We start from the raw sequence: 19,008 nt of genomic DNA, 5'->3' as shown, positions 1-19,008 counted from the left end.
CTCAACCTTTCCAGACTACTGTTTCCCTTTCAGGAGTCTGATTTGTCTTGAGTACCCAAGTTTCACCTCACTTAAAACTACTTGCTTAAAAAATCAGATATAAAAATACAGAAGTGTGATAGCACACTAGTACTGAAAAATTACTCACTTTCTCCATATCATTATAAAATAAATCAATTGGAAAATAAATATTGTACTTACATTTCAGTGTATGGTATAAAGAGCGGTATAAACAAGTCATTGTCCACATGAAATTTTATTTTGTACTGACTTCACTAGTGCTTTTTTTATGTAGCCTGTTGTAAAACTAGGCAAATATCTAGATAAGTTGATGTACCTCTGGAATACTTCTGTGTACCCCCGGGGTACGCACACCTCTGGTTGAAAACACTGATCTAGAACAACTCCACTAGTTTCAGTAGAGTTACTCTGCATTTACATTTACCATAGTGAGGGCTGAATCTGGCTACTGTCTCCCCTGATAAAAAGAGGTTACTGCCTATTTAGGAGAATGCACTTATGCAAATCTCAGTGGTCAATACGGTATTGTTTTATTGTCATTCTGTTCATTGCCTTGAAAATTCTACAGAAATCAACTAGTAATACATGTTGCGGTGCCTTACCTCTCCGTTAACAAAGCAGTATAAAATTGCTACAAGGAAACCCTATAAGAGAAAGAAAATGAGAAGAAAATTAGATTATGGAGGAGACACTGATTCCTATAGTCTTAATTTAAGGGTGAAATTACTATTAAAATCTTCATAATACTAATCCCAGAACCATAAATCTTCTTTCCTTAAATAATTTTCTCATATACAATAGGTTTGTTTTAAAGGATTGCTAATATGACCAACGGAATTGGTTAAGTGGTAAACCTTCTAATAAGTGTGGAAAAGATTTGTACTTGACATACTTGATGCTATTTTGTTGCCAACACTCATGAATGGAGATCATCAGCAGTTGAGCCTCCTGTACAAATGTCAATGTAGTATCTTCTGCACACTACTTCTAGTGCAGTGGGTACCATTCTGAGGAGTTCATAGTATCTTATTAGTTCAAAAGACCTTGGACAATGCCATGATATCCAGGATATCTTTGATGGAAAGAAGTCTTCCTCAGAAACTGGACATGGAAGGAAGCTCTGGCTTGCTTTGCTATTACACCTATAGCCTTGAAGCTTCCTCTTTAGTCCCAAGGGATTTCACCAACTTTAAAATGCCTAGCAGTGATGTGATCTCTAATGATTATTACAAGGCTGGATGAACTCTTCCTAGTGGATGCTCAATAGGCTGCAGTGTTTGAATCCACCCACTGGATCCCATGTGCAATTGACTTTGTGGGTCTGAGCAGAGTCTTGGCGTTGGCTCTGGCAGTGTAGGCACTCTCGAGGTACAGATCCTCTGTCTAACACCCCTTGTAAGAAATGGGTCTCTATTCCAATGTAATAGGCCCTGAAAGTAGTGCCAGCTCTTCCAAGCCTCCCCAGTAATTCTTGCACATTCCTAGAGTTCCACCAAAGCATTGGATCCCCTGGATTACTGTTTCCTCCTTCACAGGCTATATGACAGCGAAAGCAAGGGACACAAAAAACTTTCCAAAGGAATTTCTAAATCATACTCAACTCACAGACAGAGTACAAGAGAGAGAAAAATCTATGGAAAGTAACAAAAACATGCATGCGGAATCCTCCCTCCTGTGTTCTCACCAATCCGAGAGAGTCTTTTTGGTTTTAGTCAGTTTCCTTTCAGAGTCCCATCACCCTCTTCTCTTTCTTCTCCTCCTGCCCAATCTGACCGCCTTCTGCTTCTAGTTTCTTCTCTGTGTAAGGTTGTCTCCACTGTGAGCTAGGAGTGTGATTCCCAGCTCACATAGACAGACTGGTGCTGGATCACATTGACCTAGCATGCCAAAATAACAGTGCAGCTGTGGTATGAGAGACAGCGGCGAGCAGTGGGATGGGCTAGCCACCCTGAGCACATATCCATGGGGTCCAGAGGGAAGCTAGCCCATGCCACCGCTTGCCACTGCCTTTGCTAACGCTGTGAAGCAAACTTCCATCAAACCAAGGCTGCTCATCCAGCTGCACTGACTTACCAGTCCAATGGAGCCTGTGGTGACTCAGCCCTCAGGCAATCAACAACAGCCTATCCCTGAGCAGAGCCTCAGTCAGGTGACCCCCAGGGTCAGGTACTTCCACAACACCACCAGAGCTGCAGATCAGTCTGTTCAACAGCACTGCCCATCCAGGAACCTTCCTGCTGCCTCACAGTGCATCAGATTCCCAACTTGCTCCTGTTTTTGCCTAGGGCTTCCAGACATCCGGTTTTCAAACAGAACGCCCGGTCGAAAAGGGACTCTGGTGGCTCCGGTTGGTACCACTGACTGGGCTGTTAAAAGTCCGGTCAGTGGCACAGCAGGGGCCTGGGGCTAAGGCAGGCTCTCTGCCTTCCCTGGAGCCGTGTGGCTCCTGGAAGCGGCTGCCAGGTCCCTTCAGTCCTTAGACTGCACGGGCGGCCAGGGAGGCTCTGTGCCCTGCCCCAAGGGCCGGCTCCACAGCTCCCATTGGCCGGAAAGCCACAGAAAGCACTGTCGGGACCCCACACCCCAAACCCTCTCTCACACCCCAACTCCCTGCCCTAGCCCGGAGTCCCCTCCCACACCCAAACTCCCTCCTGGAGCCCGCACCCCTGCAAACACCCCAGCCCCATGCCCCAGCCTCCTGCACCCAAAACCCCTGCCTCAGCCTGGAACCCCTCCTGTACCTCAAACCCTGCATCCCCAGCCCCACCCCAAAGCCTGCACCCCCAGCCAGAGCCCTCATCCCTCTCCAACACTCCAACCCCCTGCCACAGCCTGGTTAAAGTGTGTGATAGTGGGATGGCGCGAGCAGGAGTGAGGCCTCGGAGAAGGGGCGGTGCAGGGGTGTTTGGTTTTGTGCAATTAGAAAGTTGGCAATCCTGCCCCAGCCTTGCTTGAGCCCTGTCCCAGTCTTGTCTTTGTCCTACTCTAGCCTCACTCCAGCCCTGCCACTGACCCGCTCCAGCCTTGCCTCCACCTCCTGATCCTCCCCAGACCCTCAGACTCTGACTACCTGGCTTTGACCTCTGGCCTGTATCTGGACTCTGGCTTCAATATTCACTTGGCTTGTCCTGGGAAGCCGACCCTATGGCCTCAACCTCTGGCCTTCACCTGGACTGTGCTGACACTTCCAGTTCTGGTTTATCTATGGATTCTGATCTTCATTTTTACCCTGGCTTGTCCCCAGATCTGGACTGTAGCACCACCCTTGGCCCAGGCTCAACCCTATGACTAGTTGTGACCTCACTCTAACCACTAGGTCTGACTGTTGGAGGCATTGCCTGACAACCATGGCTACTCTACTATTTTTAAGTCTTGATTAGAGCTAGCGTGAGTATGTCTGTGTAAGCTGGGAATCACACCCCTCGCTCGGAATGTAGACAGACTAAAATGGCCAGTGAGAGAGCCTTCCTTTTATAGGTTCCAACTCCTATTGTCAGGTGACTGTCTTCAGTGGCTTCAAGTCCCTTGTCAAGTTCATAGTTTCATATATTCCAAGGCCAAAAGGGATCACTGTGATCATCTAGTCCGACCTCCTGTAAAATACAAACCAGAGAACTTCCCAAAAATAATTCCTAGAGCAGAGCTTTTAGAAAGACAGCCAATGCTGATCTGTTGTTTAGTTACAAGCCCAGCTGGAAGAACTGATTTTCCTGGGTGGCAGCTAACTCTCTGTCCTAGGATGCTTCCATTTGAACAGGTTAACAACTCTTTATGGCTCTGCCTTGTTCTGGTAGGGAATGGCTATTTCAGATGTTATTCGTTCTTAATGACTGTTCCATTCAGGTTTGCACCCTTGCTGTAGCCATGCTGGTCCCAGGATATTAGAGAAAAAAGGTAAGAATATAAGAACATAAGAACAGCCAAACTGGGTCAGAGTAAATGTCCATCTAGCCCAGTATCCTGTCTTCCAACAGTGGCCAATGCCAGGTGCTTCAGAGGGAATGAACAGAACAGGTAATCAGCAAGCGATCCATTCCCCATTGCCCGTTCCCAGCTTCTGGAAAACAGAGGCTAGGGTCACCACTCCCACCCATCCTGGCTGATAGCCATTGATTGGCTTATTGTCCATAAACATATCTAGTTCCTTTTTGAACACTGTTATACTCTTGGCCTTCACAATATCCTCTGGCAAAGAGTTCCACGGGTTGACTGTGCATACTTCCTTTTATTTGTTTTAAACCTGCTGCCTATTAATATCATTTGGTGACCCCTAGTTCTTGTGTTATGAGAAGGAGTAAATAACACTTCCTTATTTACTTTCTCCACACTAGTCATGATTTTATAGACCTCTATCATATCCCCCATTAGTCGTCTCTTTTCCAAGCCGAAAAGTCTCAGTCTTATTTATCTCTCCTTATTCAGAAGCTGTTCCATACCCCTAATATTTTTTGTTACCCTTTTCTGTACCTTTTCCAATTCCAATATATATTTTTTGAGATGGGATGAACAGATCTGCATGCAGTATTCAAGATGTGGGTGGGCGTACCATGGATTTATATAGAGGCAATATGGTATTTTCTGTCTTATTTATAGTTGATATATTTTTATATAAGATAGGTGAGGTAATATCTTTACTGGACCTACTTCTGTTGGTGAAAGAGACCAACTTTCAAGGTACAAAAAGTTCTTCTTCATATCTGACCAGAAGCTGGTCCTCACCCACCTTGTCTCTCTATTCCATTCAGGGTCACACATCAAGTGCCAGACCCTTCACCTTAACACAAAAATTATGATGCAAGGACACAGGGAATGATGTCAGTAAGTGTATAAACATACACTTAAAAAAGTTCATAAAATCAACCTGGAATGCATAAGTTCACATAGACTTATGCCCAACCTGTGCCTGTGCTATCCCTCCTTATCTTCAAATATATTCCAGAAACCCTTATTCTCAATTGGGCACGTGAACAATCATGTCTTTTCCTGTGGATAGTATCTGTCATTAAGATTCTTCATTTAAGCTGCAGAGACTTTTGATATAATCTGTGCAATTTAGCTTCCTATGGTTCTTTCACCCAAACACCTTAAATAAATAACTAAATTCTTCCCCTTATCTTATTACACCCCAACTCTCCTCTTTTGCCACAACCTCACACAGTCTATCTTCCCTTCTTCCATCATCAATACCACAATCTTCTTTACTCTGTATTACATCAGGGCACAATTCTACAACCAATCTCCCATATAAATCTAATTACACGAGTCCTTCTTAAAGAATTTATCTCCCCTAATGAGAATGCCCCAGACACTGAGGAGAGAGGGAGGACTCTGTGCTGGCCACAACAGAACTCTTCTGAGAACTCTTCTTAAAGGGCTCTTCTCTTGCTGGAGAAGTCAGTGCTACTAGGGGAGCGAGGCATATAGTGTCAGCTGATGGCCCCAGGAGCCCTATAAGGCCCATTTTAAAGGGCCACTGCTAAGCTGAAAAAGCATCTGCTGCTAGCATAGAGGTACCACTATTTCCCTGTCAGTCCTTCTGAATGTCCAAGCACCCTCTTTAAAAAGCCCATCTCCTGCTGGAAAAGCTGTTGCTGCTCAGGGAGCTGTGTGTGCAGTGGCACATGGCAGCACTACAAATCCTCCACATATATTGATATAAAGAAAGAGGCAGTGGGCTTGATCCTCAGCTGGTATCAATCACCGTAGCTCCCTGAAGTTAACAGAGCTATGCGAATGTACCCCGGTTGAGGATCTGGCACAATATATTTGCATGTATGCAAAAGTAGACAGAATTAATTGACTGTCACGTTTACTGTTCACTCCACATTTGATGATTTTTTTATGCTCAATTTCTCACCTTTAGTGTTGCAATATCAGTTATTTTTCTCAGTGGATAATATTAACATTTGGAGGTTAGATTCCATGAGCTTGTGGTCCCTTCTAGCCCCATGATGCTATATAGCTAGAAATCTCTCTACTATGGCCATGAGTTTCTGAGTAGTGGTCTCTTTAAAAGTCACATTATATGGGGGAGATGAAGTTAGACGTTCAGAAGGAATACTTATTGGTTTCTGATGACCCTATTGGGAAGCAGATATTTGCATGTGTGGTCTCAGTATTGTTCACTTTTGATGTAAATAACAGACTGTGTCTGTTTTTAAGCCATCATGAACCAGTAGTTTTTTCCTGTGGGTAACAATTCATGTTGTATAACACTAAGCTGAGATGATTGGATCTCCCCACTCTCTAAAGCAGAGATGCTGCTAGTACTGTCATAGCTACAGCAGAGTTGACTTTTTCATATTTAATTTTGTGCTCTTTTCAATTGTTTGTTAAAACTTCCATCTCACATCCCAGAGGTAATTGTTTTTCCTTAACAAAGCAGTTTAGAAACAGTTTAAAACTACTTAGGATTTTTAGAGACTAAACAGATGGAATTGGTTCTAGTTTGTATGCTATTCGTTAATCCTTTTACAAAGTAATGTTTTCATTAGAAATAAAAACAAGAGAGAGAGAGCAATTGCAGTAAATACAGATTAAGTCCTTTAGCTATTTGAAAAATTGTTTTATTTTTAAAAAGCGAAATGTCTGCTAAGTTGCAGACGCCTAGCAAGTTCCCCTAGATGAAAAGATGTTCTTTTACTATTCACTTTTTTCAATCTTGTCATTTAAAAATAATTTAAGGTTCCCTAAACATAACATGCAACCAATGCAACCCTCAAAAGTAAGGAAATGCTAAATTATGGGACAAATCTTGTGACATTATCTGATTAAACTATGACCACGTAGATCATTACTACCACTGTTATATAATTGTAACAAATCTTGTACAAAATGTACAATCTATGGAAAGGTTATGATTCGCTGAATATGATTATGCTATTTGTATGCATGTATCATTTGCATATCTGAAGTTATGAGTATTTGAACTATACCTGTATTTCTAATGTGTTTACTTCTGGGAAACACCAACAAGGTGTTTAGACAGCACATTGGGAAGGAACTATTCAAGTTAAGTGGCTCATCAAAAGAACATTTATCTCACAATGGAAGACGCCCATCTACACTGAATGGACTGTCCTGTGAATGTTCTGTCTGGAGATAGGAAATGGTTTCCTGCTATGACTAAGAGAAGTCATGCATGGACATGTGACTTGCCCATGTGACTCCAAACACCATCTTGCTACCTCTAATTTTCCATTAGCTGTGCTGAGGGCTTTATTTGAAACAATGGATTTCCTTCCACATGGCAGAAGCTATAAAAGGCACTGGAAACATTCCCAATGCCCCAAACCCCTGGCCCAGTCAGATCCCCCTCCTACCTACCAAACACCTCTGTCCCAGCCTGGAGCCCCCTCCTGTACCCCAAACTCCCCATCAACAGCCCCACCCAGAGCCTGCGCTCCCAGCCGGAGCTCTCACCTCCTCTTGCATCCCAACCCACTGCTTCAACTCCTGCACCCTGAAGTCCTCATTTCTGGTCCCACCCCAGAGCCCGCAGCCCCCTATGGAGCCCTCACCCCCTCCCACATCCCAACCCCCTGAGCCAGCCCGGTGAAAAAGAGCCAGTGAGAGGGAGGCTGGGGAGAGTGAGCGACGAGGGGGGGATATAGAGTGAGCGGGGTGGGGCCTCAGAGAAGGGGCAGGGCAGGATAGGGCCTCAGAGGAGGGGCAGGGCAGGGGGCGGGGCAAGGGTGTTCGGTTTTGTGCGAGTACAAAGTTGGCAAACCTCGTGGGAAGAGGCAGCGCGGGGTCAGAGCAGAGGCCAAAGGGGGAGGCCTTAGAGGAAAGAGGTGGAGTAGGGGTGGGGCCTGGGTTGAGCGCCCTCAAGGAAATGAGAAAGTCGGTGCCTGTGTTGCCCGTAGGTAATGCTAGCAGCCCTTTTCTCTCCTTCGTATCATTATATTTTTCCATATCTGTTTGTGCTGGAATTGTACAGCAGTTGACTAGAGATGGAGGGACTGAACATTCAGAAAGATACAGTCTATAGAAGCTGGCTCTGTTCAAGCATGATAAATGAACCCGAATGTTCCAGAGTTTGCGATCAGCAACTCTGGCATTATGATGAGTCTGTACTATACACTGCCAGCCAAAAGCGCTCAGTCTAATCATGTAGTTTGCTCATGAGCTCTGGCTCCTAGACGACATTAACTGGAGATGCTGGGATAAGTTGTGCTGTGGTAATGGGTCCTGGAATGCAGGGCTCTGGGGGCTGTCATTTCTACATGATTACATCACAATGCAGGGTGAATTTGCTAACCTTTGCAGCTATATGACTGAAAGAAAGGCTGGGCTGTTTGGAGGAAGACAGGTGTTTCTCTTTAGGGACAGTAGGTTCTTGAATTTTGGGATGCTGAGTACAAGATCCAATGGCTGGAAGTTGAAGGGGAGGGGAAGTGAAAATTTCTAAAACCTTAGAAAGAAGGAAAGAAAGAGGAATTTTATATAGAAAGAAGGGTGAGGGCAGTCTTGCTGTTCTCTAATTAAACGTTTCTACCATTTTAAAAGTTTTCTCTCTTCCCTTCCTATTCTTCTGCACTTGCTTTAAGTTCCATCTCATAGTGACAGAATGCCAGATGTGCTCTGGAGCAATAGAAATTGGTCCCCTTACCAGTAAAATGCCCTGCTTGGCAATAACATGGCTGGCAGTTCTGCCCTCCCCCTTGGTTTTGAGGCTGGTTTTGGCAGAATGAATTGAGACTGGGAAGTTATAGATATTGTTCTCTAGTTGGAAAGTATATCTAAGGGCCTAACTTTTCAAAAAGCACTAGTGAGTTTAAGCACATCAGTTCCAGGGTGAATTTGAGACAACTTGAAGGGGTCTGATTTTCAGAAGGCAGATGCTCAACACAAATGAAAAACAGGGGCTGTTAAGGTATTCCAGGTTGGGCATCAAAAATGGAGGCCCCTCAAATGACTGGTTCTTAGTGAAAATGTGTCTAGAGAATATTTATTAGGATGTTCCTGCTTTGCAATCTAACAGGCTTCCAGCACGTGTGGCCTTTTGGAATATCCCTGCCATGGGATAAGAGGGAAGGTGCTTGCATTGATTGGTAACTGGTTAAAAGATAGGAAACAAAGGGTCACTATAAATGGTCAGTTTTCAAAGTGGAGAGAGGTAAATTTTGGTGTCCCCAAGGGATCTGTACTGGGACCAGTCCTATTTAATATATTCATACATGATCTGGAAAAGGGGGTAAACAGTCAGGTGGCAAAATTTGCAGATGATACAAAATTACTAAAGATAGTTAAGACCCAGGCAGACTGTGAAGAGCTACAAAAGGATCTCACAAAACTGGGTGACTGGGCAACAAAATGGCAGATGAAATTTAATGTTGATAAATGCAAAGTAATGCACATTGGAAAGCATAATCCCAACTATACATATAAAATGATGGGATCTAAATTAGCTGTTACCACTCAAGAAAGATCTTGGGGTCATTATGGATAGTTCTCTGAAAACATCCACTCAATGTGCAGCGGCAGTCAAAAAAGTGAACAGAATGCTGGGAATAATTAAGAAAGGGATAGATAATAGGACAGAAAATATCATATTGCCTCTATATAATATATGGAGATATACCTATCTCATAGAGCTGGAAGGGACCCTGCCTTCACTAACAGGACCAGATCTCTAAGTGGCCCCTGAGGGGTTAAACTCACAACCCTGGGTTTAGCAGGCCAATACACAAGCCACTGAGCTACTCCTTCCCACTAAAAGTTATGGTATGTCCACATCTTGAATACTGTGTGCATATGTGGTTGCCCCATCTCAAAAAAGATATTGGAATTGGAAAAGGTTCAGAAAAGGGCAACAAAAATTATTATTGGTATGGAACAGCTGCTGTGTGAGGAGAGATTAATAAGACGAGGACTTTTTAGCTTGGAAAAGAGATGGCGAAGGAGAAATATGATTGAGGTTTATAAAATCATGACTGGTGTAGAGAAAGTAGATAAGGAAGTGTTGTTGTTTACTACTTCTCATAACACAAGAACTAGGGGTCACCAAATGAAATGAATAGGCAGCAGGTTTAAAACAAATAAAAGGAAGTATTTCTTCACACAATGCACAATCAACCTGTGGAACTCCATGCCAGAGGATGTTGTGAAGGCCAAGACCATAACAGCGTTCAAAAAAAGAACTCATGGAGGATAGGTCCATCAATGGCTATTAGCCAGGATGGGCAGGAATGGTGTCCGTAGTCTTTGTTTTCCAGAAGCCGGGAATGAGCGACAGGGCATGGATCACTAGATGATTACCTGTTCTGCTCATTCCCTCTGGGGTACCTGGCACTGGCCACTGTCAGAAGACAGGATACTGGGCTAGATGGACCCTTGGTCTGACCCAGTAGGGTCATTCTTATGTTCTTAAGGGGATTCACTTCAGAATCGCCTCTGAAGACTGCACTGATTGTGAGGCAATGCAGGATTCACTGGCTGAGAAGAGACATATGCAGGCGAGAGGGTCAAATTTCCCATTTTAGTCTGTTCAGGAAACTGCCAATTTGAAATTGTTTTTGTGAATTTTTTGATCCATCCAGTGTAACACTATCATGTTAAGTCAATATATGTTGAAGGATAATAATAAATAAAACCAGGATATCTAGTCTATATCGGAAAATCCTAGCTCTAAGGAAAGATACTGTAACAGAGTACTTACGTGAAAGGAACTCATTGTTAATTGCGTGAAGAGTTTTATATGTCTTGACAATCCTTTAACTTGTTCATCAGTGATGAAGGTAAATATAAACTCATGGATCCCCAGTAAAGGTATTAGCACCAGAGTAGATCTTGCCAATCTTAAAAATAAAGTGTTTGAATATTATATTTCTTAACATCCTTGATGCGAAGCTGAATATCCAACTATGGAGAAATAACTACAGTAGAAGGTCCCTCGGGGCTCCAGTTTGGGGCTGATATAAGAACTTCACTAATGATCTGGAGGAGAAAATAGCAGGTACTGGGAAACTGTATCTACAACAAAAGATAGATCAGGAAAAAGAAACCAAAAGCAAATGAGACAGAGGTGAGATTAGATTTAGGGAACTGGCAAATAGCTATTAGTGCAGTGGTTCTCAAACTTTTGTACTGGTGACCCTCTGAGTGCAACCCCCTTTATAAATTAAAAACACTTTTTAATATATTTAACACCATTATAAATGCTGGAGGCAAAGCGAGGTTTAGGGCGGAGGCTGACAGCTCGCAACCCCCCATGTAATAACCTGGTGACCCTCTGAGGGGTCCCAACCCCCAGTTTGTGAACCCCTATATTAGAAGAATGTTATTTGAAAAGTGATGTGAAAGGAAGGGTTTGGGGTTGGGTTGTAGTGAGGAATTAGGGATAGCAAACTGGCCACAGAGGCCAACATTATCAAACTATTACAGTTCGGCAGTTAACAACAGTACACCTAACTATAAACACACCTAAATATTGGCCTCTTTCTAGAGGCGCTAAGCAATGTCCCCTCTAATTTTTTCATCCATGTGCTGAATGACTTTTGTTATGTGCACCAAATTATTGAGGTAATGTGCGGATGTGTGCCACCAATAGAAACAAAAAACCTGGATATCATATATATTTTTATAAAGTTACCATAGAGATAACTACTTCAGCCAGGAAAGGTGAGACATTTTAGAACTCACTACTAAAAGAATTAAATGTAAGCATAAGAAAGAAATCAAAATAATGAAATGCATTGACCAGTCAAAAAACTCAAATAACAGCACTTCGAAAGAATAAAATTACAGAGAATATATGTGCATTGCTGGAAGTATCAAGAAGTAACAACAACAACAACAACAATAATACAAGTATGTGTTGGGAGGTGAGTGTGAAAGAGAGTATTTGTGTCTGTGTGACACACAGTGTGTGTGTGAGACAGAGACAAAGTAAGTGTATGTGTGTGAGACAGAGATAGGGTACAGGGCTGGGGGGCTGTAGTACCATCCCTTTCCTTTGAGAGAGCATGTCACGCATAGTGATGAACTCCCTTCAGTCCCTTTAGAATCTCATCCATGGATTTCTGGAACAGGGCAGGTGCCAATGTGATTCCAAAAGGCCACCTATTGTAATAAAGGCAAGCCTTTATGTGTGTTGATTGTGAGATATTTGTGAGATGCCAGATCAATCTCCATTTGTAGGTATGCACTGAGAAAATCCAATTTACTGAAACACTGTCCACCACTAAGAGTAGCAAAAAAATCCTCAATATAAGGTAGTGGATATGGAGCTGCACATAAAACTGGACTCAGTATCACTTTGAAATCTCCACAAATTTGGACTGAGCTTTTGGTTGGACCCAGGCTTTTCTGGGCTGGGTGTGAGGAATTAGCTTTTTTTGCCTCTGTCTTCACAGACAAGGTCAGCTCCCAGACAGCTGCACTCTGCAGCACGGTAAGGGGAGGAGGTGACCAGCTCTCTGTGGAGAAAGAAATAGTTCGGGACTATTTAGAAAAGCTGGACGAGCACAAATCCATGGGGCCGGATGCACTGCATCCGAGGGTGCTAAAGGAGTTGGCCGATGAGATTGCAGAGCCATTGGCCATTATCTTTGAAAAATCATGGCGATCGGGGGAGGTCCCGGATGACTGGAAAAAAGCTAATGTAGTGCCCATCTTTAAAAAAGGGAAGAAGGAAGATCCAGGGAACTACATGCCAGTCAGTCTCACCTCAGTCCCTGGAAAAATCATGGAATCAATTTTGAACCACTTAAAGGAGGGGAAAGTGATCAGGAACAGTCAGCATGGATTCACCAAGGGCAAGTCATGCCTGACTAATCTAATTGCCTTCTATGATGAGATAACCGGCTCTGTGGATGAGGGGAAAGCAGTGGATGTGCTATTTCTAGACTTTGGCAAAGCTTTTGATACAGTCTCCCACAGTATTCTTGCCAGCAAGTTAAAGAAGTATGGGCTGGATGAATGGATGATAAGGTGGATAGAAAACTGGCTAGATGGTCGGGCTCAACGGGTAGTGATAAATGGTTCCATGTCTAGTTGGCAGCCGGTAGCAAGTGAAGTGCCCTTTGTTCAATATCTTCATTAACGATCTGGAGGATGGTGTGGACTGCACCCTCAGCAAGTTTGCAGATGACACTAAACTGGGAGGAGTGGTTGATACGCTGGAGGGTAGGGATAGGATACAGAGGGACCTAGACAAATTAGAGGATTGGGACAAAAGAAATATGATGAGGTTCAACAAGGACATGTGCAGAGTCCTGCACTTAGAACGGCAGAATCCCATGCACTGCTACAGACTAGGGACCGAATGGCTGGGCAGCAGTTCTGCAGAAAAGGACCTAGGGGTTACAGTGGACGAAAAGCTGAATATGAGTCAGCAGTGTGCCCTTGTTGCCAAGAAGGCTAATGGCATTTTGAGTTGTATAAGTAGGGGCATTTCCAGCAGATCGAGGGATGTGATCATTCCCCTCTACTCAGCACTGGTGAGGCCTCATTTGGAGTACTGTGTCCAGTTTTGGGCCCCACACTACAAGAAGGATGTGGATAAATTGGAGAGAGTCCAGCGGAGGGCAACAAAAATGATTAGGGGGCTGGAGCACATGACTTATGAGGAGAGGCTGAGGGAACTGGGATTGTTTAGCCTGCAGAAGAGAAGAATGAGGGGGGATTTGATAGCTGCTTTCAATTACCTGAAAGGGGGTTCCAAGGAGGATGGATCTAGACTGTTCTCAGTGGTAGAAGATGACAGAACAAGGAGTAATGGTCTCAAGTTGCAGAGGGGGAGGTTTAGGTTGGACATTAGGAAAAACTTTTTCACTAGTAGGGTGGTGAGGAACTGGAATGCGTTACCTAGGGAGGTGGTGGAATCTCCTTCCTTAGAGGTCTTTAAGGTCAGGCTTAACAAAGCCCTGGATGGGATGATTTAGTTGGGGTTGGTCCTACTTTGAGCAGGGGGTTGGACTAGATGACCTCCTGAGGTCCCTTCCAACCCTGAGATTCTATGATTCTATGATTTTATTATTTACCATAAAAACATAAGAACAGCCTTACTGGGTCAGACCAAAGGTCCATCTAGCCCAGTATCCTGTCTTCCAGCAGTGGCCAATGCCAGGTGCTTCAGAGGGAATGAACAGAACAGGTAATCATCAAGCGATCCACTCCCTGTCACCCATTCCCAGCTTCTGGCAAACAGAGCCTAGGGACATCATCCCTGCCCATCCTGCTTAATAGCCATTGATGGACCTATCATCCATGAACATATCTAGTTCCTTTTTAAACCCTCTTATAGTCTTGGCATTCACAACCTCACAGGTTGAGTGTGCATTGTGTGAAGAAATACTTCCTTTTATTTGTTTTAAACCTGCATTATGAGAACGAGTAAATAACACTTCCTTATTCACTTTCTCCACACCCATCATGATTTTATAGCCCTCTATCATATCCCCCCTTAGTTGTCCCTTTTCCAAGCTGCAAAGTCCCAATCTTATTCATCTCTCCTCATATGTAAGCTGTTCCATACCCCTAATATTTTTTTGCCCTTTTCTGAACCTTTTTCAATTCCAATATTTTTTTTTGAGCTGGGCCAATCACATCTGCATGCAGTATTCAAGATGTGTGTGTAGCATGGATTTATACAGAGGCAATACGATATTTTCTGATTTATTATCAATCCCTTTCTTAATGATTCCCAATATTCTGTTTGCCTTTTTGATGGCTGCTGCACATTGAGTGGATGTTTTCAGAGAACTATCCACAATGACTCCAAGATCTCTTTCTTGAGTGGTAACAGCTAGTTTAGACACCATCATTTTATCTGTTTAGTTGGGATTATGTTTTCCAATGTGCATTACTGATCATAAAAGTTCATTGTTCAAGACTAAAGCTTGATAAGAGAATGGCACAGATATGGCTCCTTGAGGATAAGTATGAGACTATTTAGACCCTGTGGTTGTGGAATACACATGTACTAGTGTACACAAGTGCCCACAACAGATTCATGTTTGCTAATAACCTTTCCATGTCTTGCAGCAGAGAATTGCCAACTTTATAGGGGTTCTTCAGCTCCTCCTCTGGATCTGCAGGGAACCCCCCATTTGTTTTACTGTCCTTCCCTATTCCCCCACCTCCTAGGAAAAGACAAACAGTCATAAATGCTTCATGTGCTGAAGGACCATCTGGCATTCCTTCCCGTCTGCAAATATAGGTTGGAGCACTCGAGAAATCCTCCTACCTCATGTGCTCAGGGGAAAATTGGGAACAACAGCTCCCTGTCATTCTGCAACTCTGTCTGGAGTTGCCTGCCCCCCAACCTGGATAAGGGAGTCGAGTGCTATCACTAGACCTTGGAAAAGGTGATGAAGAGGTCCCAGGCACACAATGGGACAGGGCAGCAGAATCAATTGTGGGGCTCTGCAAAATGGTAGGGGGAATGAATTAATGGTGTGTGTGTAGGAAGCAAGATAGAGCAAAATGAATTGATGTTTGGTGTGTGGAGAGAACTATTAGTTGGTCCATGAAAGGGAAGGGCAAACTGAATTGTGTGTGTGGGAAGGGAGAGTGTGTATGTGGAGACAAGAGGGATGGTTAGTAGGGAGCCAAAATTTGAAGGTCCCTTGATTGATCCAAAAATAGTTTCTAGGTTTTTGGGGGTTTTGTTGTTGTTGTTGTTTTTAACAAAAATTCAGAGCTGCTCCTGTGCTGTGGTCTCTATCATGGAACAAGGCAACACTCACAACAGACTCAGGTTCAGCTGAAGCAGTGTCAGGCTTTATTTTGAGAACACCTAGTGAATAAGGAGCCAGGCAGCCATTGCATTGAGCTAACATTGACTAGCATTTGATGACGAGGTGAGGGAGGCCTCTGGTGAACCAAGACCAATAGGAGGCAAGTTATCCTAATTCAGTTATAACCTTTCCACAGGCTGCATTTACACTTCCCTTAAGGATGCCTTCCAGGCATCTTGGGTCTGGACTTGGCAGGGTAGGGTTGATGAAATTCTCTAATTTTATCAGGGGTATGGATAAGACTGGTGGGTTCCTGTGACTGGTTAACTAGCCCATAATCCTCAAAATCCACAAGGTACCTCATTTTTCCCCAGACTATCTAGAGTCAAGGATCCTTTGTACATACATTTTGTCATGGCCGTGGATGATAAGTAGTGAAGGTGTAGGCTTGACTCATCCAGGAAAGGGATTGTCAGTTTATGACTTTAACAGCAAAATGCAGAAGACAAGATGTACTCTCATTGAGCTAGGATGAAACAGTTTGACCATGACAGAGCTGATTTGCTGGATGATTTGCTGGACCCAGGTGTTCATGATCTAGTTTATGTGAGGGATGAATGGAGGTGAAGTTTCATGATGACAACCATACCCAGTCAGCAATGATGAAATGAAGAGCTTCCCTACAGTGTCAGTCTATGCAATATTTGTAGGCACTTTTGGCTTAGTTGAGATGTTTTCTCAGTTCCTCTTGAAGATGGTACAAATGCTGGACTAGGTCAGTGGGTGTGGGGACATAAAACACCCTTCATAAGGATGGATGGAAATGCAGATGGAAGACATAGTTAGTGTAGAAGGGGCTGCAAAGGTTGAGACATAGAATTGTTATAGGCAAATTTGGCAAAAAGAAGGAGTGACTCCCAGTAGTCCTGGTGATAACTGATGAAACAATGAAGATATTGTTCAATTATTTGGTTAACCTGTTTGATCTGCCCATAGGTCTTAGGATAGTAGGCAGAGGAATTATATAGCGCAATGTTCAGCAATTTAAAAAGTTCTTGACACAAATGGGGAACAAATTGTGGGGCCTGGTCAGTGATGATGCTAGATAGTAACCCATGGAGTTTGAAGCCACAAGTAAAAATGACCCAGGCTATCCCAAAGCAGGGGAAACTATGGGACATGGGATAAAGTGGGATATTTAATAAGGTGATAGGTGATAACTAAGATGGTTCCACTGATCTTTAAGCTGGGTAGGTCAATAATAAAATCTATGGCACTGGATAACAAGGGCTGGCATGAGGTCCCTGTGGTGTTTCACGTGGGGATGGGAGGTGGGGAAGTCTTTGTTCAAGAGCAAATATTGCAGGAGTTAATATATAACTTGATGAAAGGTTGCATTTTTGGCCACAAAAATATAGAAAAACTAGTCTATGTGTTTTAAAGTGGCCAAAGTTGGCAGCTAAAGGAGAATCATGGCTTTGTGATGACATAGATATGGCCCTTGAAATAAAGGATCTCATCTTTGACGAGGAAGCTGGGGTTAGGAAGTTGGTCACTGGCAGCATTCTGAGTCAGCATGAGTTTTGTCACAAATGGGTCATTAGATAAATAGGATGAGATGAAGGGTAGCAAATTCCTATGTACTAAGGCATTGGCAAAATTACAGTATATAAGGATTCTAGAATATTCTTGAGTTCTTTCTCCTAGTATTCCCCCTTAAGACTGTCTGAATCGTATGTCAAAATGAAGTAAAATCTGGAAAAAAATAAAGACCACTGGTTTTGATGTTGATTCAGGGTTTTCACGGCATGTAGATATTCCAAAATTTTGTGATCTGTATATACCTGGGACAGAAATTGGGTGCACATGGAGTTGATGCTGGGGTCCATGTTGTTATGATAGTACAGCTCTGATTGCCACTTTGAACATGTTTGCCTCAACTTAAAGGGTTTCACTGGATCTGAGCACCAGAATAGGCGTTGACAAAAATTATCCATTAAGTGGTCTAAAAAGACTGAGTTGCCAATGTCCAGGCTAATCAAGTATTCTTCTGGAGCAGTGTCATCACAGAGGACACCAATCTTACCAAATCCTTAATAAAAATTGGCAAAAATTGGTAAACAGTTTCAAATTTAAGGAAATGTTCAACTTCACACACATTTCTTGGGGTTGCCCAATTCGTGATCACAGACACTTTTCTATTGTCCATGCTGATGCCACTTGAGAAAACTATATACAGTAATCTAGAAATTCTATGGACGACTGGCCAAATTCACATTTTTCTAGTTTTGCGTAAAGCCCATGCTCATGAAGCCATTCTAGTACTATGTGAATATGTGTTGGTCATGGAGGAGTTAAGTTTCTGAGAAGATAAGAATATGATCCAGGTAGATCACCACAAATTGATTTTAAATGCTTCTAAAAATGTCATTAATGAAATGCTGAAAAGTGGCCAGGGTCTCTGAACAACCGAAAGGCATCACCAGATACTCAAAATGGCCATACCACATCTAGAACATGCACTTCCATTCATCACCTTTGTGAATTTGAAAGAAATTATAAGTGCCTCAAAGGCTTGGTTAGCAGCATTGTGGAGCACAATCTGTCAAATAACTCAGTGATAAAAAACAAGGGGTATCTATTCCTAATGTTGATTCTACTCAAGGCATGATAATTAATGCAAACACATAGTCAGACATCTTTCTTCATCACAAATAATATAGGAATACTGGACAGAGAGGTCAACAGATGGATGAAATTTTTTGCAAGATTTTCTTGAAGGTGTTTCTGAAGAGCCTTGAGCTCTTGTTCCAGCAGAGTGTACATTTGCCCAGTGGGATCTTGGCTCCTGGCTGGAGATCAATAGGACAATTGTAAGGGTGATGAGGTGGTAGAATGTCCATATTTCTTTTATCAAACATGTTTGCTAGATCTTGGTATTTTGCTGGGACCACAGGGACTGGGTTGGGATCTTTGGCCCTAACTATTCCAACAACATGGTCTGGATGGGCATTGGTTGGTAGTACCTTAATTGTTACCACAATTATGGACATCAAAAGTGTTTGAAGCACTAGGTTGATGTTGGCTAATGTGTTGGGAAGACTGCACAATAGACGTAGTTGTGTCGTCTTCTGGAGTTTTGGTACTTGATCCCACAAGGCATAACTGTCAGCAGTAACTTGATTTGAAACACGCTTCTTGTGCCCTCCATGAAATATGTGGATCATTCAGTGTAAATCAAGTAATACTGAGGACAATCGGAAAATGCAGCAATTTGACTAAGGTGACTTCATGGGGTCACTTG

At 43.1% G+C, this 19,008-nt stretch overlaps 1 protein-coding gene across 1 annotated transcript in view; it reads right to left on the bottom strand.

Annotated features, from left to right (window-relative positions):
• The window catches only part of GLP2R (glucagon like peptide 2 receptor), a 135,418-nt gene that overhangs the window by 5,163 nt on the left and 111,247 nt on the right, over positions 1-19,008 (bottom strand). The window contains exons 11-12 of the mRNA XM_039501579.1: positions 10,682-10,820; positions 624-665 (exon numbers count right to left, since the gene is read on the bottom strand). Coding sequence (XP_039357513.1) covers positions 624-665; positions 10,682-10,820 — 181 coding nt within the window. The remainder of the gene's footprint in view (positions 1-623; positions 666-10,681; positions 10,821-19,008) is intronic.

Source organism: Mauremys reevesii, linkage group 15 (assembly GCF_016161935.1).
Source record: "Mauremys reevesii isolate NIE-2019 linkage group 15, ASM1616193v1, whole genome shotgun sequence".
Classification (NCBI taxonomy): domain Eukaryota; kingdom Metazoa; phylum Chordata; order Testudines; family Geoemydidae; genus Mauremys; species Mauremys reevesii.
This window is presented reverse-complemented; position numbering and strand designations above follow the sequence as displayed.